Here is a 27311-nt window from a genome sequence, read left to right as displayed (position 1 = left end):
TATGCTGAATGCTATGCCGAAATTGCATTCGCCGTATTAAATAAAATTTAAACCGGTTAAATTACTCTCAATATTACACAGTTTAATGAAAACAGTGGCTGTCAAACTGTTGCTCAATTAGAAAACAACCGGCAAACAAACAAGCGATTGTAAACAACAAATACGCAAGTCTAAACAACAAAAATCTTGCGTAATAATAGGAGAATACGTTTGAAAACGTTGATCGTACATGATACATATACCCTGTATTTCACGCCTTACATTATTAGTTGTAAAACAGAATAGTATTTTGTAAAGAAACAACTTTTAATAAGAGATATAATTTTAAAGGCAAACAATCTTTTGCAATGATAACCTATACTCTTCTTTTAAGTATGACGTGCAGGGTATAACAAAAACAAAAGCAAGCAAAGAACTTTTGCACGATCTTGCACGTGCTAGTTCGCTCACTCAGTCACTTGCTAGTTCTGCTTCTCTGCAATTTTCTCTCACTCTTTCTCAGTCACGCACGCACAGCCTCTCAGCGAGAGTTCTTTCTGTTTTTTGAATATTTTTACCGTTTCTTTCAGTACATTGCGTCGCTCGGCTGCAGACGGTTGGCAGCTCTTAACGGGAAAGTTTTTAGCCGTCGTTGTCTTCTGCGAATCAGTCGAAACGTGCGCTTATTTTTCATTGTTTATATTCAAAATAATTACGATAAAAAGTCATAATTAATAGTAAAACGTATGATACAATTATACAAGGTAGTGCCGTCGGAAAAACGCTTTCGTCAGTGCGCATTCGTATTTCGACGCAAGAGGTGCGGCATGCGTTTTATGCAAAATGTGTGTGCAAGGAGACATTGTATCTGAAATACGTTCTGTGTATAACATAGTGTTTTTATTCACATACGATACATACATATTGTACATATGTATGTATTTTTAATTGCGAAATATTTTGTTTACATTTCGAATCTTTAGTGTGCTTTCTAAATTTCGACTTTTGTGTGCGCAAAATTTTGTTGGATTCTACAGTATATCTATTGCGTTCATACTTTGTGTATTTGTTGAAAGTTTCAATTGAATTGAATACACATTCGAATTAAATAACTCATCAATAGTGTCTGATCTAATACTGCAGAATATAATGAAATCCTAATTATATCTCCAAAATGAAGCCGATTTTTAATCAGATCCGTTGCGATCAGTTAAGTGGTGAAGAACGTGCCGTATATGATAATTTACAAACCGATATTTGTGCCATTGATCGTAACAAGTATGTTTTAACCTGCTGTTCTATATTTATGCTGATTGTTGCTTGCATTTATATCTGGAGAAAATATGAAAAGTGAGTTAATATATTATAATTTTAAACTTTAGGGATATACCATTTGCCTTCATAACGTATGTGAAAATTAAACTCAAATCGTTGATTGAAAATTATAAAATTGTTTTTATTTCTAATTGCATTTTTTGTTTTCGTCTCAAAGTTTTGACAAGAAACTGTGCCGATTCAAAAAAAAAAAAAAAAAAAACTGAATAAAGTTTCTCTCTGTGTATGTATGCTTTAAATTCTTACTTTTTATTTTCCCTCTTACCGAGACAACAATTTATATTTCATTGATGGAGAGCTCTATATATACAATTTGAATTCTTTAAGCATGTTAATATTTCATTATTTTATTTTCATTCCATTTCATAAGAAACCATATAAATTGAAAGCTATTTTAGAAGCGCATAGAAATCTAAATTGGAATATTTCGTGACTAATTGATAAAGCTCTTTTGGTGGTGAGAAATCTCCCTCATGATTTCAATGGCTTGGAAAACAATCAGAAAACCTTAAGTAGATTTCGGTTTCGTTAATAAGAGTAACCCTTGAAAAGATAAATACATATTTTCATTCCGGATTCCATTTCAAAAGTTATAAATCTCAGTTACCATGAACATTTTTTCCCCAACGTTATGAATTTATTTATATTGATTGTGATTTTAAAGCGGTTTTTATGTACTTTGCAATTTGAGGTTCAAGATGAAAATTTTGACATTCATTATCAATGAAAGTTTACCAACATTTTTTCCAACTGTTGAAAAGCAAAAATGTTAATAAAGCGTAAATTTTTTTTTACATTGTCTACCAAAAATGTTATAGGTATTATACCGATTGTCTTGCATTCAGTTGTTGTAAACGTACATACATAAATGTATATTGAAAGCTTGCTGCGAAGAAGAATCAAGATAATTGTTTGGCTATGCAAGATATACTGAATAATTGCAAAATATGTATATATATACAGAGTATATTTTTGGATAAAATCATTTCAATGTTTCATTGTATTGTAACTCTTGAATGGCAAATTATGTACAAAAGACAGTTGTTAATTTTAAACTGTAAATAATGCATTTTTATTTTTTAATTTTCAATTGACAAGGAATCTAATTCGTTATACTATTATTTCTCGTTTTTTTTCATATTACATAAATATCATTATATAAATACATGAACCACTTGTTTAGCAGCGAAATCTTGCAGCCCTTTTGGCATAAAGTGACTGAAAAGCTTGAAGAATATTTAGCTCCGGATAAACAAATGGGATCTTTTTGTTTAAATTTAGCGCATGCGTTTATAAACAATATGCAAAGGCAGCGAACCGACGCAGTTTTTATATATGATTGCCAAGCATGAAGAGGGTAAGAGGGGGTTTTTAGGTGAGGCAACCGGGAAGGGGAGCAGGAACGGGTCGGAAGAGGCGGGCCCCAAAAATACAGACAAATATAAAATCAAAAATTGCTGAGAGTATTCTTTTTCATACGTATGCATTTAATATATCTGTGCATGTGAGTGTCTCAGGGATGCAGTTTTCCAAGTAAATGTGTCTGATAAATATTCCCCAAGCTTATTTAAGACTAAGCTTTTATACCTCCCCAGGCGCTTGCCTAATGACCGACTCTGGCTGCATGACTAAATAACCAGATCGTCTGCGCAGATGCAGATACATAGAAGCGAAATATAAAAAGATACATTTCCATTTAGCGCCGACAACAACAGCGCGAGCAACGGCGACAGCACAAAACATGAAATCTAAATCTAGTTGCAAAATCATTTGAATTATTTACTGACAGCCGTGACATCAGTCAAATAAGTAAAAGCCCAACATTTTCATGCAAACATGCTGATGTGTGAGTTCTTTTTAAGTCGCATTGAAGATGATCTACATCTATTTATTTTATAAAACTTACTATATTTTATTAGGAAACTTTGTTCCTACTTTTTCAAAACTTCAAAGTAAAACATTTTTATTTTTTTATTTATTTTTTTTAATTATTAATTATAAAAAATAATAAATGATAAATAAAATGTAAGATCGTCTTCAACAAGTCATCAGTTCTGTTCATCTGTTTTTCTTTCTTAATTTGATTAGAAATACGAAAAGAAATTAATATTATGTTTAAGATTGCTTTTTGTTTTTGCTATTTTAGTGCTAAGGAATATGAAATGTCAACCAAAATGTTCTGAAATCTTTGCTAGAGTGAAATATCCAGGTTTTTATATTGTGCAATATAGAGTATTTACTATTCGAATAGTCTGCATTTGTTTGTGTATGAAAAGGCGACGCGGCGATCGGAGGTGGCAACGTTTAGCGGTTGTGACTGTGGCTGTTGTTGCACTGCGTCGTCATCGTTGTTGTCTTCTTGCCACATATTTACTCACATACATATATATTTAATGTATCTATAAACATACAGACTCGCTCGAATGTTCGCTCAATTAATAAAAGTTTACTCCAGTTTGCATATAAACAAACATGTAATCAAGAGGTCTTACGAGTTTTCTTTTTCATTTTTTTCTGTTTTGTCTCTCATTGGAATTTCTTTGGAAATGTTTTGGTTGCTCGGGTTTGTTTTGGTTATTTGGTCTTGTCATCGGTTTGCGTTGACCAATGAACCTCTCGTAAATGAACGGCTACTCAAGGGGCTGCAGTGGAGCATTGGATGGATCATTGGATCATTGGTCATTCAATATGCACATATATCTTCATCATCTGGTTGCAGCTGCAAACAAACACAGAGTCGCCGCATTGTCATTTCAATATTTGCTGTTGTCATACAATATGCGCACAAGTATTTATCTGTGGTCAATGTAATCTACTTAATTGAAATAAGCCCATTCTCAAATGCTTTGGAATTTAGAACAAATTTATTTATCCATAGCTTAACAATTTATGTTATGTCATGTTGATTTCAATCTACATGTTAATTGTTTACATATTTCAATAATGCGGATTGAATAAATTGAGTATTCATTATTTCTACAGGTATTTAAGGTATGCCTAAGATTTAAATGTAATTCATTTAGTTTGGATTTATCCTTCTTCCTTGGTAATTGGTACGGATTCATATTCTATTCAAATAAGACTAGTTTTTCCACAATCACTTTTGCAATAACGTATTATAAATTTATCTAAATTGTATAATAACAATGGTTGCTATAATATTTCACATCTCGGATAATTGCATAGATTAAAATACAAACAAACCCAAAAAAATGATGGATATTGAAGTAATGAGAGTTACATACATATGTATGTTTTTCTTTATAAAAGATAAAGTAGAACAGTCGATGGTTAATTAAGATGTCATAGAATTCTGATACATAAAAACATTGGGGGTAGAATTTTTTTAAATAAAGTTCCACTCACGTTCCACTCCCCAATAAATTGAAGACGTTCCGCACAATCCAGAGACACTTGAATGCATTTAAAATATCATTGATATCCGAAACTCATAGAACTCACTCTTCTCACTCCTGCAAGAGCCGAATAATTCACCCCTTGATCAGGAATACGCATCAATAAACAGTTTGAAATAAATGCATTAAAAACAACAATACAAACAATTCAATGCAAGCACACTCGTAAGTGTACTCATTGCTCTTTTGTTCATTCATAAAAAATCAACTCCCGATGGCCATAATACATCCGGCACTTGAGAAATTACGCCCCGTGCCAAGGCGATAGCTGCAACAACACCAACCAAATGCAGCGGCAGCAACAACAACCCCAATAAGAACAACATTAACATATGCAATAGGTGCAACAACAAAAACAGCAACAGCAACATCAACAACAACAGCAACAACAACAAACAACTACAACTAGAAATACAACTGCAAGTGCATTTCAATGCAATTTTCTGGTATTTTTGGATCATTCGGTAAACAAATCATTTGCTCCAATTCGAAGCACTGCGAGATGTATTTTATTCTATATGTATCGCTGTTTTTCGACACAAAACTCTCAGAGTAAGACTTGCAAAAGAACAGACAATTCGTGCACATGGGGAGATTGGAGTGATATATACATATGTATATATCATATATATGTGTGTGTGTGTGTGTGTGGTGGGAGGGGATCGTGTAGGGGGAGCACCAGTGACGTGTGGCATGTTGTCGATTTTCACACTTGAAAATCTGGTAGTACACGTTTTCTAACGAAGCAAGCAAAAATAAATTGCATTTAAAACGGCTTGTCATGCACGTTTTCAAAATGTTATAACCAGAAAGCTGGGGTTTACTTAACATATTTTGTTTCTTATAGTATTAATTTTAATAAGTTATGCTGCAGTTCATCAAAACGTAAAATTACAAAAGCTTAAAACGAGAGACTATAAATCCTTATGTGTCTATGTAACTAATTCAAAGCATTTCCCAACTATCTTATTTTGAATTTTTTGGTTTTTAGCCAAAAGATCCGTAGTAAGTTTGTAAATGTAACATGTAATTTTGTTTTAAGAAGATGTCATTTAATCATTATTTTTTATTTATGTACTATATGTTGTCTTCGGTATATTTTTGTATTTTTGCTTTATCAGCTTGGTATATTTTATAGAATAATACCGAACTATTTTACTTTTATTAAAAATGAATGGCGGGTATCTATTTATAATTTATATATAATATATATAAATATATATATTAGATACATTCGATTTTACTAATATCCTAAATAAATAAAAAATATTATATATATATATATATACAGCTGTGACCATTGAAATAGCAGTGCGACAGAGAAAAGACTATGTAACCGTTTTTTTTGGTTATTCCTTTTTGTTAGTTGATCGCTAGCACATTGTTTTTGTAAAATGAAGCATAAAGATAAGAAAACAGCAAAAACCCCGATAGATTTGATCAGTTTTTCTGAAATTTTGATATTTTTACCCAAGTGCACCACTTTTGGGCTGAACATTAGAATAGCAGTTTTTTCTTTTCTTCCACTAAAAAAGCCGAAATTGTTTTTAATTTTATGAAAAGTGAGTTTAATCTGGTTTATTATTGTAGTTTATACGACAATACACTATAACTATAAAAAAAAAAATTAATTTTAGTGTGTAAAGGACTTAACTGGTCCAATGTAGAGAGGAGGTCCTTTCTTGAGCTTAGGAAGGAGCAAAATTGTATAAAAAAGTTCTGTGTCGCCTAAAATGTTTTACCAAAATGGTTTTCAATGACATAAATTATAAATCAAAGCCTGAAAACCGTAGTGTGATACAAAAAAAACACAATTTTAGAGGACCGATGCATAGTGCTCTTCAGCTAAACTAATCCTTTTGCATCCTGTAGGGATATTAAAGCAAGGCTGAGTTGGGGAATTAGTGAAGTGGCTATTGGCCGAAGACTGGTGGATACAAATTTGAATACCCGAAGTCCAGAAAAGGTGCAATTACTTGGTTATAGACATCTCAAAGCGAGGTGGGAGTTTGCCAAGCGCCACTTGAACTGGCCACTTTCCAAATGGCGTAATATTCTTTGGACAAATGAGTCTAAACTGGTGTTAATTGTTAGAAAAGTTCAAGACAATATGTCCGTTGACCACCAATCACCGAAAATGACCTAAACCATACCCTTAAGACCGCTAACCATGGTGGTCTTCAAATCATGATCTGGGCATGTTTCTCATACAGTGGTGTGGGACCTATAAATATGATCGATGAGATCATAGACCAAGAAATCTTTGAAAATATATTAAGAAACATCATGCTGAAGTATTCTCAGGATGAAATGCCCCTTCAATATGGACTTTTCAGCAGAGCCACGAAACCTAAACACACCGGCCAACTGGTCACGGAGTGGTTTGGTCATGAAAAAACTGATGTAATGCCATGTCAGCAGAGTTCCCGGATTTAAATCCGATTGGGAACTGATGGAGGACTTCAAGCATTATGTTGCCAAGAAATCCCCGACATCTAAGCCACACCTTTGACAAGTTGTACAGGAGGTATAGGGCCAGAATCCCTGCAAGCGTTGCGAGGACGTGGTGGACTCCATGCCACGTAGCTGTGAGGCTCTAATAGCCAATAAAGGCTACACAACAAATTATAAGGTCGTATTCAACTCGAAATTTAGAAGGATTAAGTTATTTATAAGATTTTTTGAAATTTATTACATTTTTGTTTTTTCACTGCTATTTCAATGATCTTCATAATACGGACATTTTCATATGTTAATATCCACATTCAGAAAAATATTGAATTATCCAAAATGAAAAATATGTTTAATTATCGCAAATTAAATATATTAAGCTGTTATAAAAAAATTTTGTCTCGAAGTTGTGTTTATAATAATATTTTTCAACTTTAAATGTGTAGGTCGTCTGCACTGCTATTTCAATGGTCACAGCTGTATATATATATATATATATATATATATATATATCGAATGTATCGATTTTTTTTTTAAATTACTTATTATACCCGCTACCCATAGGGTAGAAGGGTATTATAACTTTGTGCCGGCAGGAAATGTATGTAACAGGTAAAAGGAGGCATCTCCGACCCTATAAAGTATATATATTCTTGATCAGCGTCAACAGCCGAGACGATCTAGCCATGTCCGTCTGTCCGTCTGTGTGCCTGTCCGTATGAAATTTTTTTTCGACAGCATTTCTTATGTTTGCACGCAGATCAAGTTTGTTTCAAATTTTTTCCACGCCCACTTCCGCCCCCGCAAATCAAAAAAATCGAATAACAAGCGTGATTTTAAAGCTAGAGTTGCGAATTTTGGTATATACAATATTTACTATAGTAGTTATGATTCCTGAAAATTTGGTTCCGATCAGATAAAAATTGTCGAAATTATTAAAGAAATACTTTTGAATGGGCAAAAACACCTACTTACTAGGGGTCTTAGTTGCTCTGGCTGACAATCTGGTATATTGTGGCGTTTATGGTATATTTTGAATGTGGTACTATATCGATTTACCAAATATACCATTTGATATATTTTTAGTATTTTGTAGTATTTTCGGAATATTTTGAAAATAATACCGGAATATATTTTTTCAAAATGGGTAGCGGGTATATTTTTGAATTTTTGCTGTATCAGCTCGGTATATTTTTAAGAATAATACCGAACTATTTTACTTTTATTAAAAATGGATGGCGGGTATCTATTTATAAACTTATTTTAAGTTGTAAGTTCAATCAAATTTGTATTTTTTTTTATTTAGGATATTAGTAAAATCGAATGTATCGATTTTTTTAAATTACTTATTTTTACATGTGCTAATGAAGCTTCGAAACATTTCAGAGAATTTTTATTTTTATATTTATTTATTTTATGTTAGATTTAAATTATATATTTTGAAAATCACAAAATAATGTTTTATTAATTAAGTCGAAGTTACAAATGATCATATTTAATTATATTGGTTAATGCGTCGGTCGCTCAAAACTTTTATTGAAAACATTTTCGTTATAGAGAATTACTTGTTTGCCATCTTTGTAGTAATATTTCTTTCTTAAAATTAATAAATTTTGTTGGCGAAAACCAAATGTGTTAGGAAATTGAACAGCTTTCAATAATTGCAAGTGTTAAGTAATGGTCGATAATATAGCCAAAAAATATATGTCATGAAATGTCGAAAAGCATTGGAATTTAAAAAGAAATCCCAATTTAATTGAGTTAAGAATTTTAAAAATGTAGTCTGGAATATTTTTCTTTTTTTGCTTTAATTGCTTGCAATTAATTTTAGTTTACCAACATTCCATTTAGTTCAATATTCTTGTTTTGACCTAAATGCATTCTTGTACATTGTGCCTATACAATACAAAATTCCAATGAAACAATTAAATTTTCATCATTTATCATTTATCAACATTTCAAGCACTACAGCAAATTGGAAAATAAGTTTATATGTACTCACAAAAAAACAAAACAAAAATGTGTATAGAGGAATGTTCGAGTATATTTAAATTACGTAGCTGCAAATTATGGACTTGTCCAAACTTTTCAATCAACGACTATTAATTTTAAATACAACAAGTGCAAACAAACAGCCTATCAATAAAAAATGTTACACCTGAACTAAAAATGAACAATGGATAAATAAAAAACAAAAACATCAATAAAAAAGTGATTGGGAAAGCTTTGGATCAGAGAATGTCACTAAAAGATACCATCTCTAAAATACTACCATAATAAGTAATATACAATTTTATATATTTACTGGCAATCATTAAAATTGATTGTTGTTGCATATTTATAAACCCATGACAGAAAAAAGATAACAAATTTATTTGTTTACGAGTGTGAGTAGTGAGCAGTCTTCCTCACATCTTTTGTGTTTGTTGGGTATATGAAAATAGTAAACAATTTCAAATAGGTTTGAATTTTTTATTATTTTCTTTGGTGTACAGCATTTAAATGCACATTGTTGTTCTCAGAGTGGGTGGCCAATAAAATAGAACAAGAAGACGCAAACGCAAAAAATGCACATTGTGCACATTTTACCCAAAAATTGAAATCAATTATTCATGCACTTTTAGAGCGGTCAAAAAAGTAATTAATATGTAAGGGTTTCACGTCGACCGCCTGCCGTCTGACGTCTGTCGTCTGTCTCGATCCGTGCCATAGTACGCCTCAGCTGACTGTCAAGGCAGGCATTTTTCATTAAATTTATAGACAGTCTGTGAACACAATAAATAAAATAGCTTCCCACAAAATTGTTGGCGCGCTAAAAACTGTACAGAATAAATACAACAAAAATAACACATACATTCTGCATAGCACTTTTCAGGTGCCTCTACTTTCGTATAGGCGAACAGTGAACTGGGCTGCCACTGCGCCAAATAGTATGCAACAGTATTTGCAATAAATAATATTTCAACGGCATTGCGGACGCAAGTTAACTGTATTCAACCCCCTCTCACTTTTTTGTTGCCTGTCTGCCCTCCCAAGCCTTTTCTCACCTAGTTCACTATTCCCCACGCCATGTGTAAAAGTGTAAAAGCGTTCACGTTGTGCAGCCAAAAAGAATTCCACATTTTAGCACATCATTAAATGTATCTTTGTGTATGTATGTATGTGATGAGGATGCACACAGCTTTAGAAGTCTGGTGGTATTTCTATGTTAGTAACTGTGACTTGAATGTACCATTGCTACACACAGTATATCTCTACTATTTTACTTGAAATGATTAAATTTATTCTTTAAAGTCTTTATATATGTTTCGACTATGACGATGATTTGAAGTTTTTGATATTTGTTTACTATTTTATTCCATTGTTAATCTATTATCAAAGTTATTCTTTAAAGTCTTTTACGTTATGTTTCGACTAAACGACAATTTGAAGCTTAAAAGTTTTTACTTCCGTTAAGAATTTGTTTATTACAGAAGACCACTATTTAATCATTACATTAGTAATGTACCCTTTTGTTTTAAGCGCTGTTCCTTGCAAAATTTTTGCTTTTTATTTTTGTTTTTACCATTTCCGTGTCAAATTTAGGGTCATAAAGGTCTCCAAAAAGGTTCGCTCTTAAATTAGAACTTATGTACATTAAAGTTAAAGATATATAAAATGGTATATTTGATTGTTTGAATTGGAATTGGAAACTTCGAAGTTTGACGGTTTCGACTTTTATTAAGAATTTCTTTAGATTTATTAATTACATTAGCAATGTTCTCTTAAGTTATTTATTTATAAATGTTTTTGTTTCTTAGTCTAATCTGATATTAGCTGACTGGAATGCCTATTAAAAGATTGTTGCTTACTTTGAATATGAAACCTTGGCAGTGCAATCACAAAGTGCGCCAGTAAAGTGGGCGCCATATATCACACTTAAGATTATGACCACCAGGCCAGTCGGTGCCTCAGCAACAACAACAGCAGCAGCAGCAGCAACAATAATATCAACAAGCAGACGTGCCAGGAGCTGAGTCTGAACTTGAAACCAGGCCAGACAATAGAGAGAGAGATGCCGTGTGGCACTTGAATATAATTGTGGCAATTACAAAAAACACTTGAAGAGACACACCCATACAGAGAGCTAGTCTGGCTGTGTTGGCACTTCACTTAATTAAACTCAAAATTGTTGATATTGTAATATTTATGCTCTGCGCTCTCCTTACTACTTCACCTTACCTTCTTCCTCTAGTAAAAAGTAACCACATTTTCTACTTACCTATCTGCCTATGTAGCAATCTAGAGATGCGTTTAATGCGGAATCTTTCACCACTTCCAAAAGAATAGCACAAAACGAGTCACGTATGAAAGACACTTCAATTTTAATATCTAACTATCGTGTTTACGGGTTTGCACAGATTTCGCGCTGAAAATCTCTACATTTCCATGTGTGATTTTCATATCGCTATATTTATATGTTTCTCATGTTTTAAAATTGCATAAAACCTTTTCTAATGGTTCTTTTTCTTCGCATATTTATGCTTAATAAATTTGGATAATTTTTTGTATTTGAATTTGTAGGCACAGATTTCTAATTTAATTCTTCGTATACTATAATATAGCAATTTATCGAGAGGAATGCAAACTTTACTTATTACATAAAAATGCGAAAATCGGACAAAATTAATGTAAATTTTTTTTAAGTAAATTTAATGTATACTGAGTTAATAATATATTTGTAGGGATTATTACCACTAAGTTCTTATTTACCCTCTGGTTCTGTCATTGATATGTATTTCATGTTTGCATAAAACTTTCTCTAATGGTTCTTATTTTATAATTTTATAAAAGTATGTAACATAATATTTTATAAAATTGGTACGATTTTCCGTATTTGAATTTCCATAAACAAATTTCTAACTTTATTCTTGATATATAATAATAATAATAGCAATGCTATATTCGAGAGGAATTTGTTAGTAATAGATGCAAAAATTATTTATAATGTAAAATAGTAGGAATCCAATACAATTAATGAATAAATTACATTTATTGTAAGAAAGTGAATTTTATTTTTTAGTAATAATATTTCTACCTCTTATTTCTTATTTACCTTCTCTTGTTGTTTTAACAATAAGTAACTGATGCGATGCAATTTCGTGTCACGACGAGCACGAAGATTCGCTCGCATCTTTATAATTGACCGTCTTTGACTCTTTATGTGTGTGTAAATATGTTGGTTTGTTTGTTAACGTTGCTTTTGCTTTTGCCTTTGCTGTTTCCGTTTTCGCTTTTCATTGCAGGTGCCATAAAACTTTGCTAGCATTTCACAATTTGCGCGCAGCTGTTTCGCTGCTTCTACTGGCCGTTAATAGTCTCGAGCTGGCCAGAAGTCTGCTGCCCCAGCGCAATGTCGACCTGCTGAACCTGCTCTTTGACTCGACGCCCATGGAGCTGAATGTTATGATTGTCATCGGTGCTGGCGCCGTGTGGAACGCTCTGGCCGCCATTCTGTTGACAATTATGCTAATGTGCTATCATCGCCTACTCGAGCGCAAAAAAGCGACAGGTGCGTATCCCATCTATGTGTTGCAGTGACTGTCTGATAGTCTGTGTGTCTGATAGTCTGATAATTTGCTGTCAGGAAAATTAATCAAAGGTCATCTCATTTCTTAGTCTTTTTGTATGGAAGCATTACCGTGGAGCTGTTGATTTTCATCTTGCGAATCTATGAATTGGCCGAAGTGGCATACTATGAGGATTTCTTCGAACTGGAATCTAGTCTGGCCACCATCTCTGTACTGAGCTTATTGACATTGGCGATATTTGATGGCTACACAATATATAAAGAGGTGAGTTCATATTGTCGAATGTGTGTGAGTGTTTACAATGTCATCTCAGACATATTAGATAATAATTGAAGCGAAATGCATTAATTTACTTATGATATAAAAGAGAAACGCAGATTATAAGTACACAGTAGAAAATGCGCTTGCAGAACCCCAGTAGAAAATTGAATTCGCCCGCCAACACATAGTAAGCCTTTAAGTATTTAATCAATAAGAACTCAAATTTCGAGTAAAACAGTCATCAAGAGCAGGAAATTAATAGGAAAATCAATGCTAAAAGAAGCTTCTTTCTTTGCATAAAATATATCTGCATAATTTGCTTGCAGCTTTATTTTATAAATCTCTTTAACAAATCAACATATTAAGTATATGCTTCTACATAAAATTACGTAGTTCAATATTTAAACAGTTGAAATAAGCGGAAAGCGCGGTCGAAGGAATTCTGCAGTGGGTTTCAGCTTGTGTGTCTCCTCATGCTTGACATTATTTCCGCTTGAGACCGGAAATCCAAAGTTGCCACATAGGACATTCCTACAAGCTCAACTCGCTACACAGATACTCAGCAATAGGAAAGTGGGGAGCGACTACCACAGCAACGTCAACAACAGTAACAGTAGCAAAAACAACAACATCAACAGCAATAATAATAATAAGTAAGAAGCGCTAGAAGAGGCACAGAGCAATAAGCGCTGGAAAGTAGCAAAGCAAATAAAAACATTAAAGTTACATTAGACTATTTTGCCGCTTACCTTTTTGGCTATGCAAAGAAACTCAGCAGAGCTCGACTCCGGTAAGAAGACAACGGCAGCTGCTTGTGGCAACTGTGACAGCAGAGCATGGCCAGTGCAGCAGCATAAAACTTACAGTTTACGGTTGTTTATATACATATTTGCCAGTGTTTGCTAAGGCCGACGGTTAGTTGAGGGTTGAGGCTGTGTTGCAGAGTTGCCGAGTTGCCGTGCTGCAAGGCTAAACGGATCGGCGGGGTGGGCGCAAAGTTGGACCTCGACTTCTTCTGCTCGTCATTGTTATGCAGCCAAATGCACTAATGCTGTTGCATGTGATATTAGGATACTAGCACATAATAGCTGTAATGCTGTGTGTGAATAAGTTGGCAGAAAAATATGCATATCAAATATTAATCAAGAGTAGGCAAGAGTAGAAAAGTACAAAGTACTTAGTAGCATAAACTTGTAGAATGTGGGCGTATTGCAAGGGTTGACAAGTAGAAACTTTGATTTTTAATTCAATGTTTCGTTCAAGAAAGTAATTCACTAATTTAAGAACTATTTAGTGTACATCAAGAAATTGTCAAGCCGAAGGTGTAGAGTATTTAGAATATTTCAAAAATTAAATTTAAACTGATTATATCCGCTACTCATAGGGTATAAGGGTAATATAATTTGCAGGAAATGTATGTGAAAAGAAGTCGCCTCCGATCCTATAGATGAAATTGGTTTAAAGTTGTAGTTTTTTTAAGAATTACTTGTTTGTGGTAGTTGCTAAGGGGATAATCTGGTATGTTTAGTACATTGCACTATGGTCCCAAATCCCGATTTGGTGGCATAAAATCGAATATTGCATCTATCGAGCTGAAACTTGGCATACTTCATTAATAGACCACTCTAAATATTTAAGCAAACTTTCAAGTAAGTTTGACCACGCCTACTCCAATGCCCATATAGACATCATGACGTATTCGTGATATTTTATTTAAATTTTTTTTTTTTTTTTTTTTTTTTATTGCTCTCTTTTTTGTCGTCACTCAGTGTACATTCATCTATTTGACCAAATACAAGTTCAACCAGCGCGGAAGAGTGGCGCCCGCTGTCCATCCACACGTCCAGCAACGTGGCGTGACAGAATTCAAGCACATCTAAATAATTAAAGCATCGGAAAAGCCGCAAAAAGCCGCAAACCAAACTATTATTAAAATTTAATATAAAGTGTCTACTATTGTTTAACATACATTAAACAACGCACAAATACGCAGAACACCTTTTTTTCCTCTACAGAAGACGAACACTTTTGTCAGCTTTTTGATTTCCTTGGACAACACAAAACAGGACAAATATATAACGTTAAACAAATTACCACACAAACTGTGTTTATTATTCGTAATTAACATACCTCCAACTTTAATATCCATTTTAAATAATAGAAAAATATTGTTTAGTTTAGATTTGCCAAGCGCTCAAAGTTATTAAAAATTTCCCGCCAATTTTGTCACAAAAATCAGCTGCTCAATCACCTGACTTTAAACATCTGTAAAAATTGCAAGATTGCATTTTTGACAAAAATATTTATTGATACTTTCTATCTAGGGTATCTAGTTTAAATATATAAAAAAAAAATTCAGATTTTCTTCCATGAAATTTTGGACTTTATGCCACCAAATCGGGATTTGGGACCATAGTGCATTGTGGTAGATTTCGAATATAGTTCTATATTTATATATAAAATATATAATTTGACATATTTTTATTTTTTGATATTTTAATTTGGTATATTTAACAAATAATTCCGCACCGGGTCAATCTGGTGTGTTTAGTACATTGTGATATATTTCAAATATATCATTTTATTTTATTTCGGTATATTTAAAATACTATACTGCTCTCGTTTTATTCAAAGTGGTTGTCCCACAGTCGAGCCCACTCGACTGTAGCTTTCAAACTTGTTTTTACTTAAATAATGTAAATAATGTACAAAAATAGTTTTTATCTGAACAATCTTAATCGTAAATAAGGAAAAAACGACAAATTATAGTTGATCGTAATTTGTTTTGTATAAATTGACCTCCATCCAATTATTTCCTTTTAGAAAAACAACGAGGGCCGCAAAAATTATGCGAGTTTGGCAGGCTTCCCATTGTTAACTTAACATTGCTATACACACATGCCAACGTGCCAAAGTGATTGTTAACATTGACATGAGCATGGGTAAACCTTCGTATGCATCCTTAATTCAATCTCTGCCTTATTGATTATTCTTTGCTAAATTTATGTGCTAGCATGCTCGACATGCTTTTTTTCGTTCGGTTTCGGTTTCCGTTTCTGTTCCCCTCTCTTCGTTGGCACTTGTTTCAACTTTTCCTTTTGAGATATTCACACACATGTCGTATGAGTAATATTCAAACATCAAATCAATGCCAGCTGAGGCTAAAAAGTCAAATGGAAGACAAACTTTGGTTTCCTAGAAACCTTACCACTTCTCATTTTCAGCCCCACTACCTTCAAAACGTTTATAAAGAGAGAAAACTATGTAAATTCGTGCACTCACATAGAATACGCCTTGAAGTATGCTGTACATTTGTAAGTGCTGTTCTGTGAGGTGATTGCAAAAGTTTCTTATGAAGAGGGCAAATGCACTCAGTGAAGGGATCCGATAGCGACCGAAAGGCAGAGTCATAGACTATAGCGTACAATTGAGCGTTGGGCATTTGTCAACATTACCATTCCGCTTCCCTTGTCCCAGCCGCATTCATAAAGCTGAAGTACCGGAAACTCCGGCACTGACAAAATGCCGCTTCACGTGCTTCGCTTATTTGCCTTCACCGACGCCGTTGTCTCTGCTTTGGAGTCGAGATAGAAGACCCAACCTAATTTGGGATCCGCCATGCAGTGCATAATTTTAATAAAGGAAGTTTGTGGCGTGGCTGGGGGGCGTGGCGGCTGCTGCCTCTAAAATGCGGAATGACGGCCAGGGGTGTGAGCAAATAATGCCATGCAACGTTGAACACAAAATCCGAAAATACAAACAACTAGAAAGGGGTGCTCGGTTGGGTATACCCGACTAGGCGATACTCTTTGCTGCTGACAGAAACAAAACATAACATTTATTTATTATCGAAATGAAATGTCATATTCAAGTATTATGTTATAAATAGGAATAAAGTATTGCTTAATGTATTCACAACTTTTAAAGATCTCGGCGAAATAGATCTACTATCCAATATTATTGACTTGAAATAACAGCAATCACAAAATGGTTAAAAATACATATATTTAATGTTCTCTTAAATTGTTTTTGTGCATGCATAGGCCTTCAATCGCAGGGTATTGTGATAGAAGAAGGACGAGTTGTTCTTGTTGTTATTGTTGCTGTTGTTAGTGCAAAGCGGATGTCGAGTTAGGCGGCAAAGTGCAAGGGGGAGTGGCGCAGAAATGCAGTTTGCATTTGCATTTTGGCAGAGCGTGCGCGTAAAATTAGCTGAGCAAATAGCCGAGCAGGCGGAGAGAAAGTAAAGCGTCGCTGACGATGACAATACAAAAGGTTTATTTAATTTAACAAGGGATTAGCCTGCTTCGTGGGGGTAAGCGGGGGAAGGACTAGTGAAAGATGTGATGGGAGCATTGCAGTTGGATTTTAATATGTTTACATTTTAATTGAGGTTAAGAGCAGATTTGCTCCGCTTTCGCTCTAAGTCTTTTGGTGCTCGGCAAATATTTTATTTATGTCAGTTTGCCAAAGCGTTTGCATACTTCAAGGCGTTGCGTGCTTGACCGCATGCCGAGTGCCACAAAAACGACTGCTTTAGTGACGCTTAAGTGCAACAAATGCCACAACATCTGCCACGCTGAGTAAAACTGGCAATCTGCTGCATTTGCAGCAACACTCGCAACAACACAACAACAGCAACAACTGCGACACGAACTCAACAAAAGGCTAGCAAAGAAAAGCCAAACGACTGCCGAGACGAAGTGCCATTGTTAAGGCGTTGAGCAGTATACAAAACGTGTTGCATTCCAAAAAACAACACAAAAAAAATAAATAAAAACAAGCTAAACTCTTTGTCTTTTAGTGATACACTATTAAATACCGTGTAAGGGGAATAATATAACAAAGGTATTCAAAAGCCAATGACTTTAAATAAGAATGATAAAACAAAACAACAATAACAGATGAAGCAATATTTTGTTAAATACTATTTCAAAATAAATAATAAATTGGAGAGATTAGTTGTGTTTCAATTAAGCACAGTTATACAAATAGTAATTCTAAATATTATCTTTAGTGTCAAATTGCAAATATCCCTTCATAATACCCATTTACAGGGTATAGCATAGCATTAGAAGTGGCAGTAATACATGCAAGACGAGGCTGCAAAATGTCATCTTGTCTTTTTGCTTGTGGCACCAGATGAGAGTGGAAAGTATGGGAAGGTGTCAGTGAAATCTGTTGGCGAAACTTAAGACCAGTTGCTAAGATGCTTTTGAGTTATGGTCCAGTTTCTGCTTTGCTTTTGTTTTCTTTTTTGGCCTGCGGAATGCGCAAAAACACGTTCAAGTTATGTGAGCCTGTCACTTCAAGCAAGGACTTCATTCAAGTCTCGTCTTTCTTAGTTTAATTTACATACTTTCATATTTTGCTTAAAATTTAAATTACAGCGATATCGGGATGACTATCTGGATAATTATGATCGCATCGGCTACAAGCATTCAATTGCCACATTCTATTCAAAGACCTGCTTCTGGTGGCTAACTCCTCTGCTCTGGCTTGGCTATAAGGAACCTCTTGAGTTGGAAGATCTTGGACATATGCGATTGGAAGATAGTGCGAGGGCACACTATGATCGATTTTTGTATATCTACACAGAGAAAGTGGTGAGTTCTTTCAATTTTATTATTGTTTTTATTCCCTCTACCCATAGGGAAGCAGAGTATTATAACATATATTTGATCAACGTCAACAGGCGAGATGATATAACTATATCCGCCTGTCGAGGCATCTCCGACCCTATAAAGTATATATATTCTTGATCAGCGTCAACAGCCGAGACGATCTAGCCATGTCCGTCTGTCCGTCTGTGTGTCTGTCCGTATGAAGCACTGGATCTCAGAGACTATAAGAGATAGAGCTATAATTTTTTTTCGACAGCATTTCTTATGTTTGCACGCAGATCAAGCCACCGCAAATCAAAAAAATCGTAAAGCGTAATTTTAAAGCTAGAGTTGCGAATTTGTATATATGTACAATAATTACGATAGTAGTTATGATTCCTGAATATTTGGTTGCGATCAGATAAAACTGTGGAAGTTATTAAAGAAATACTTTTGTATGGGCAAATCGCCTACTTACTAGGGATCTTAGTTGCTTTGTCCGACAACCTGGTATATTGTGCCGTCTATGGTATATTTTGAATGGTGTACTATATCGATATATAAAACATACCATTTGGTATATTTTTAGTATTTTTAAGTATTTTCGGTATATTTTAAAAATATTACCGCAATATTTTGCCTTTATTAAAAATGGGTAGCTATTATCTCACAGTCGAGTGTCTGCAGCATTCAATTTGTTAATTAACCATTTCTTAAAGACTTTACTATTATTTTGATTGATTTTCTTATTGAAAATGTATACAATGCACTTACTTACAGCAAAGAGAATTTCAGCTTCTTTGTGCATATGGAGGTTTCTCTGTGTTTATAAATACTTACAACAATAAATATTATAAATGCATGTGTTCGTTGCATGTTAAACACATTAAATGGAAACTGAACGCATTAAGCGTCATTTAATTAAAAAGCATGCATTTTTTATATAAATAATTAAATGCTCCAGGCCAAAAACGGTTACAATTGAGTCTTCGGCTTTGGCCTGGCCGAGCAGGAAAACTCGGAATGCTTCTGACGTTGCTGCAGACGCTGACTCTGTTGAAATTCCATTAAGAAAATATTGTATTTCATTTGCAAAAAGCACAACAAGCAAATTGCTTAATTATTTATTTAAATGCAACTCTGCTGTTAGCCAAGAGCAATAAATTATCAATGCAAATAAAATAAAAATTTAAATACGGGAATGGGGATGGAGACTTTGCAATTTGCTAGATAACAAAATGAAACTTAATTCGAATTACGTTTATATGGTTGTTTGAATACATTGTCGACAATGAAGAGGAATTTTACATAATAAAAATACTATATTATAAAATATAAATACTATTTTATAGCAATGGATATGTGCAATATTCGGTGTAGCATATTTTCTTTGTCAAAGTTTATTTGCTATATTATAAGTACAGAGCATGAGTTAGTCGTTCACTTCTGGTCTACGACTTTCTTATGCGGTGTTGTTGACTTTAATTTATATGCAGCATTTTATGCAATTTTAATGATAAAGAGACAGCAAAGCAGCCAAATAGCGTCTGGTATTTATGTTCCTATTAATTGCTGTGCGTATTCGAAATGTGGATTGTCAGCTGACTTTTAACTGAATTCATTCATTGATTATTTCGGATATGGTATTATTAAGAAACAGTGTACATATTTAAATATCTACTAGCTTTTATCACTCTGAGGATAAAGACATTATGGCAAGCTTGTGCGTAAATCCAACAGACTTATGTATTTATTAACTGCATTATGTCAGATCGTTAATCATGTTTATACTCGTATTTGTATTAATATTTATAACACTGACTTATTTATAGACTTTTATATTTCAATCTTTTGCAGAAAAAATCGAGTGCGCCGCCATCTTTGTGGTATTGCTATATAAAGAACAGTTGGCGCATGTTTGCATTGGGCGGCATTTTAAAGTTGGCCGGTGATTTATTTGCATTGATTGGTCCTCTTGCCATACAGCAAATAGTGCAATATATTGAGGGACTCTATGCGGCGGCCCAGGAGCACGAACAGGAGACCCAAACTGGAATGGGTAACCCTAATGCGGCCACAGATGTTGCTACTGATGATGTTTACTATGATAGTATGAGTATTGGCATTGGCGATGTGAGAATTTACTATGCCAGATGGTTGGATTTGTTAACAAATGGCTGGAGCATTGCTTGGCTCGTATTGTTGGCCGCATTGGCACAGGCCGCATTGTCACAGGCCTCCACGCATGTGCTCAATATGACGGGCATCAGGATTAAAACATCGCTACAGGGTCTAATTTATCGCAAAAGTTTGCTTCTAAATGCCAGCAGCGGTTGTGGCAACAATGCTGCTGATGTTCCTTCTGCCCATGCTGTGGACAATGATGGTGATGATGGCAATCCTGCCGCAGTCCCTACTACTCCTGTTACAGCTCCTCCGGCTGCTCCTGCTCCTGCTGCTGCTGCTGATGTGCAACAAAATGGCGACATTAAGTTGACTCCCAATGATAAGCCTGCAGAGGTGGATGCCACACAACAAACGGAGCGTTCAGGCGGTGAGTGTTTGGATTTGTCTCTCTTCCCTTCTCTGTCCTACTCTCACTCACTCAGACCATGTCCTATATCAAACTCCGTCGTGTTTGACAGAGGTAAATGTGCGTTTGGTGTTAATTGAAAGTTTTACGGCTGAAGCGTTTGCCGCCAGCGACCTGGCCAAATGTCCATTTGTAATTGGCTTAAATGGGCGTGGCTATTCCTGGGCGCAATTGTTGTGCTTTCGACTAGCAGCTACTGTTTGTTTTTAGATGCGATTAGAGCTGCTTTTTGTGTGAGTGCCCCGTAAAGACAAATTGCTTTTCGAGTGGCTTTGACCATGTCCAGCGGCTAAGTTTATTGCTCGACAGGTTTTATGACAGAACTCGATTGTTGTTACTACAGATTGATATACTTGGTGTGGCGAAAACTTACTAAGTTGATTGCAATCAGCTGCCTATAAAAGCTAATGTACTTCTCTGCTTGGACAAAACCGTATCAATAAAATGTTTACTCAATTAAATAGTTAGTATATCTTTATATATACTGGATGCTTTACTTTTAATACTCACAAATGTGCAGTTTCAACTTCGTTCAACTTCGAACGTCAACGAGTGCAGACGTGTTTTTTATTTCACTTTGTGCTCCGGAAGACAACCAATTATAAAAAAAAAAAAAAAAAAAAAAAAAAAAAAACCCGATATCAATCAAGACAAACGGCGAAAAGACGCTTAGTGCGATGAAAAGTCGCAACTTACTTTTATTTTGTGTTTAAAACTAGTGCACTTTTGTAACTAATAATAATAAACATATAAAACCAACATAAAGTAAATAAGGTGATGAACCAAAGCGAGCTTCGGTCGCAGCGCCAACGTCAGCTAGACGAGCGTCGGCGCTCTCTTAGCAATGCATACTTCTCTTTCGTGTCGACAGATGCAGACGAATCAGCAAAAACAAAAGCTTCTGCCGATCAACCGCGAGCGTTAACCCCAACACCGAAAAACGAACTCAAGCCTACTCTCAACGAAAGGGCGCACCCTCTCTCTCCGTCTGCGTTACCGACAGCGCAAAGCGAGGTAAGCGATAAATGTGTTTCCCCCCTTCCTTGCTTTGCCTCGCCCCAACTGCACACATGTCTGGCCACGGTAACTAGCACAGTGACGTCAGTTGCAACTGTAAATGCAATGACGACAACAACAACATCAGTTTCGTCTGTATACCCGATACCGTCGATCGTTCCACCTGCTGTGTCAGCTGAGTTTGCACTGACAAACGCACCAAGTAAAAAGCAAGGTTCGACCATACAGACTGGCATGGATCGCTACGTAAACATTAAAAGAAAACAAAGTCCACAGGGCTCGAAAATGGGTAACGTTGCAAAAATCAATCGGGCTTCCTCCGATCAAGGAACTATGCAGAACCCTAATACAGCAAATAGATTTGAAATTTTGGCTGACATCTCCAACGAAATGCCTTCTACAGTCACGGATGCGGACAAAAGCAAAGCGAAGCCGCCTCCGCTATACATCCGAGAGAAAAATTCTAACAACCTTGTGAACACAATTATCGATCTTATTGGTAAAGATAGCTTCCATGTAATCCCCTTGACTAAAGGAGACATTCATGAAACCAAGGTCCAAGTGAAAAGCGAAGAAAACTTCAGAAAATTGACGGAGCTCCTAAACGCCAAGAAAAAAAGTTACTACACCTATCAGCTAAAAAGTAGCAAAGGACAACAAGTGGTCATAAAAGGCATCGAACCAGATGTTAACACTACTGAAGTAGAACAGGCACTAAAAGATAAAGGTTTCAACGTAAAAACCGTTATAAATATCCGCAATAGAAACAAGCAACCGCAACCTCTCTTCAAAGTGGAACTCGTTCCTGACTCCAAGGCCCTCAAGAAAAACGAAGTACATCCCATCTACAAAATTCAGTTCTTACTGCATCGCAGAATTACAGTCGAAGAGCCGCACAAACGTAATGGCCCGGTCCAGTGCGCAAATTGCCAAGAATACGGACACACTAAATCTTACTGCACACTCCGCTCTGTATGCGTAGCTTGCGGAGGACTGCATACATCTGCTGAATGTAAAGCACAAAAGGACCCAACCACTAAAAAATGTAGTAACTGTGGAGGAAACCACACCGCAAACTATAGAGGCTGTCCAGTATACAAGGAGTTAAAAAGTCGTATCAACCATAAAGTCTTAACAACGCGATCCCACAACGCACCATTAATACCCTCCAAACTCACGCCTGAAGTTTTCTTTTCGTCAGCAGCCAGGTCATCACTCGGTAGTTCCAACGTAACAAAAAACGTAAGCTTTGCAAGCGTTATAAAATCGAATCAGGCGAGCCCTGCTTGCAATGACCAATCACCACCTACAGTCCCTTACCAACCCGTAGAGCACAAAGAATATAAAATGGAAACGATGATACTCAGACTGCAACAAAGCATGGAGGAATTCATTGCTTTTATGAGAACAACCATGCAAAGTCTGATGACAAATCAACATATTTTGATTCAGATGCTCCAAAACACTCTATCAAAATAATCAATGGCTCCCCTACGCATTGCACTGTGGAATGCCAACGGCGTTCCACGGCACAAAATTGAGTTAGCACAATTCATGAATGACAATGAAATCGACGTAATGCTACTAGCAGAAACCCACCTTACCAACAAATACAATTTCCAAATCCGAGGGTATTTGTTCTACAGTACAAATCATCCTGATGGAAAGGCCCATGGAGGCACTGGAATACTGATTAAAAACCGCATTAAGCACCACTTCCACAATGCGTTTGCAACTAGCTATCTGCAAGCCACATCTATCATTATACAGTTGGATTGTCACAATATAACACTAGCCGCGGTATACTGTCCTCCTCGCTTTACGATATCCGAAGCCCAATTTATTGACTACTTCAACTCGCTAGGCAACTACTTTATAGCAGCAGGAGACTATAACGCTAAGCACACGCACTGGGGATCTCGCCTCGTGTCCCCGAAAGGAAGACAGCTGTATCAAGCAATTATAAAACCTAGCAACAAGCTTGACTACGTTTCCCCTGGTTCACCAACTCACTGGCCTAGTGATCCAAGAAAATTGCCAGACTTGATTGACTTCGCAGTTACAAAAAACATCCCACGTAATCTGATTAGCGCTTGTTCTCTACCGGATCTATCATCAGACCACTCGCCTGTACTCTTTGGCCTAAACCAACAGCCAGTTAGTAATGACAACCCCGTCATGCTAACCTCTAACAGCACAAACTGGCTCAAATTCAAGAAATACATAAGTTCACACATTGAACTTACACCACGGCTAACCGACGAAGATGACATCAACAGAACCGTAAACAATATCGAAACAGTTCTGGTTTCAGCGGCTCGAATCGCAACACCACGTAGGCAAAATATAACACATAACACCAAGCACACGAATGCAGAAATAGAGCAGTTAGTTCTGGCAAAGCGTCGCTCCCGGCGCGAATGGCAATTATCTCGATCGCCATCTGCAAAACAACAGTTAAAAGAAGCTTCACGTCGACTCACCCAGGCTCTACGACAAGAAGAAGACAGATCCATACAGCGCTATATAGAGCAACTATCTCCAACCAGCTCAAAATTTCCACTTTGGAAAGCTAACTCAACACTGAGCGCACCAACAGCAACGGTTACGCCATTACGGACCCCTGCAGGTTGCTGGGCCCGAAGCGACAAAGACCGAGCCGACACATTCGCTGCCCACCTTCAAAATGTTTTCCAGCCAAATCCAGTAACAAACCTGCCTAATATACGTTTACAAACAGAAGTAGACTTCCCTATTGCCGAACCAATTGTATTTCGAGTATGCGAAGTCATAAAAATTATAAAAGAGCAGCTGCAACCGCGAAAATCTCCGGGCTGCGATCTAATAACACCAAAAATGCTTATTGAACTCCCACTATGTGCTGTTGGTACCATATGCCAACTCTTCAACGCGATGACAAGAATCGGCTGCTTCCCGAAGAGGTGGAAAAAGTCAATCATCATAATGATACCAAAGCCAGGAAAAGACCACACTCTCACCTCCTCATACAGACCAATAAGCCTACTTTCGTGTTTATCAAAACTCTTTGAGAAATGCCTTTTAACCCGTATCATACCATACTTAAGAAGACATAATAGTATCCCAGCACATCAATTCGGTTTTCGCGAAAAGCATGGAACTATCGAACAGGTGAACCGCATAACATCAGAAATTCGAACAGCATTCGAGAATAGGGAGTACTGCACTGCGGTATTTTTGGACGTCTCTCAAGCATTCGACAGAGTATGGCTTGACGGCCTAATGCACAAAATCAAAATAATGCTCCCTAATAGCACGCATAAACTCTTGAAGTCATATCTTTACAACAGGATATTTGTAGTGAGATGCAATACCGTCATGTCAGCTGAACATAATATCGAAGCTGGTGTTCCTCAAGGCAGCGTTCTCGGGCCGACTCTATATCTACTCTACACTTCTGATATCCCTACGAGTAGACAACTGACTATGTCTACGTTTGCCGACGACACCGCGATCCTTAGCCGATCTAAATTTCCACAACAAGCTTCAGCGCAACTTGCGACCCATCTAGACGCTGTAGAGAAATGGCTCTCAGACTGGCGTATAAAAGTAAATGAGCAAAAATGTAAACACGTAACTTTTACCTTAAATAGACGAAATTGCCCCAACCTTACACTAAACAACACCGTGCTTCCCCAATCAGATGAAGTAACGTATCTTGGCGTACATCTCGACAGACGGCTCACCTGGCGCACGCACATTGAAGCTAAAAGAACTCACCTAAGGCTGAAGGCAAACAGTCTGCATTGGCTTATAAACTCCCGCTCCCCCCTTAGTCTGGATTACAAGGTCCTGCTCTATAACTCCGTTCTGAAACCAATCTGGACTTATGGCTCTCAGTTGTGGGGGAGCGCCAGCAACAGCAACGTAGAGATCGTGCAGAGAGCCCAAGCAAAGATCCTTAGAACTATCACCGGGGCACCGTGGTACGTTCGGAGTGAAAACATTCAGAGAGACTTGAATATACTTCCCGTCCGAGATGAAATAGCACAACACATGGAAAATTACTACATCAAGCTGTCGAACCATCCAAATCACCTTGCTAGAGCACTAACATTAGTATGCAGCCGTTCCCGCCTTCGTCGTAACGACCGTCCCATCCAGCGACAATTACTAGGACCGCCTACCATAAATACAGTTTAAGAAACTGTTAGAATAATGTAGTATTTTTAAGATTTAAACACATTTTGTTAGTCTCGTAAGAGAAGATTCAAAATATAAAACATACAGTAATAAAAAAAAAAAAAAAAAAACAAATGTGCAGTTGTTTATATTTTTAAAAGTTACGAGAGAAATGGTTAGTATAGTTTTTCATAATTAATTATTTTTTTTCTAAAGCGTAGCGAGACTCGTTGTCTCCTGTTCTTTTTATACCCGCTACCCATAGGGTAGAAGGGTATTATAACTTTGTGCCGACAGGAAATGTATGTAACAGGTAGAAAGAGGCATCTCCGACCCTATAATGTATATATATTCTTGATCAGCGTCAACAGCCAAGACGATCTAGCCATGTCCGTCTGTCCGTCTGTGAGTCTGTCCCTCTGTCCGTCTGTCCGTCCGTCCGTATGAAACACTGGATCTCAGAGACTATAAGAGATAGAGCTATAATTTTTTTTCGACAGCATTTGTTATGCTTGCACGCATATCAAGTTTGTTTCAAATTTTTGCCACGCCCACTTCCGCCCCCGCAAATCAAAAAAATCGAATAACAAGCGTAATTTTAAAGCTAAAGTTGCGAATTTTGGTATATACAATAATTACTATAGTAGTTATGATTCCTAAAAATTTGGTTGCGATCAGATAAAAATTGTGGAAGTTATTAATGAAATACTTTTGTATGGGCAAAAACGCCTACTTACTAGGGTCTGAGTTGCTTTGGCTGACAATCTGGTATATTGCGCCGTCTATGGTATATTTTGAATGCGGTACTATATCGATATACCACATATACCATTTGGTATATTTGTAGTATTTTTTCAGTATACTCGGTGTTTTTTGAGAAAAATATCGCAAAATATATTTCTTTTATTCAAAATGGGTAGCGGGT

The 27311-nt window shown here is 36.0% G+C and overlaps 1 protein-coding gene and 1 long non-coding RNA gene across 4 annotated transcripts in view; one reads left to right on the top strand and one right to left on the bottom strand.

Annotated features, from left to right (window-relative positions):
* Nucleotides 1-949: 949 nt before the first annotated feature.
* The window catches only part of LOC117563546 (ATP-binding cassette sub-family C member Sur), a 61180-nt gene continuing 34818 nt past the window's right edge, over nucleotides 950-27311 (top strand). The window contains exons 1-5 of one of the 2 annotated variants that reach the window (XM_052002188.1): nucleotides 950-1329; nucleotides 12467-12732; nucleotides 12840-13015; nucleotides 18403-18618; nucleotides 20473-21169. In XM_052002188.1, the coding sequence (XP_051858148.1) occupies nucleotides 1154-1329; nucleotides 12467-12732; nucleotides 12840-13015; nucleotides 18403-18618; nucleotides 20473-21169 (1531 nt within the window). In that variant the 5' untranslated portion in view covers nucleotides 950-1153. The remainder of the gene's footprint in view (nucleotides 1330-12466; nucleotides 12733-12839; nucleotides 13016-18402; nucleotides 18619-20472; nucleotides 21170-27311) is intronic. The other variant, XM_052002187.1, reaches the window with a different exon arrangement.
* On the bottom strand, nucleotides 14782-15061 carry LOC127565098 (uncharacterized). 2 transcript variants are annotated; one of them, XR_007954497.1, is made up of 2 exons: nucleotides 14982-15061; nucleotides 14782-14935 (listed from the first exon to the last, which is right to left on the bottom strand). It is a non-coding gene; the product is annotated as an uncharacterized LOC127565098 (long non-coding RNA). The 2 variants fall into 2 exon arrangements; XR_007954498.1 differs by having other exon boundaries at nucleotides 14782-14888.

The sequence above is a fragment of the Drosophila albomicans genome, chromosome 2L (assembly GCF_009650485.2).
Source record: "Drosophila albomicans strain 15112-1751.03 chromosome 2L, ASM965048v2, whole genome shotgun sequence".
NCBI classification, from domain to species: domain Eukaryota; kingdom Metazoa; phylum Arthropoda; class Insecta; order Diptera; family Drosophilidae; genus Drosophila; species Drosophila albomicans.
Note: the sequence above shows the minus strand (reverse complement) of the source record. Positions and strands in the feature narration are given on the sequence as shown.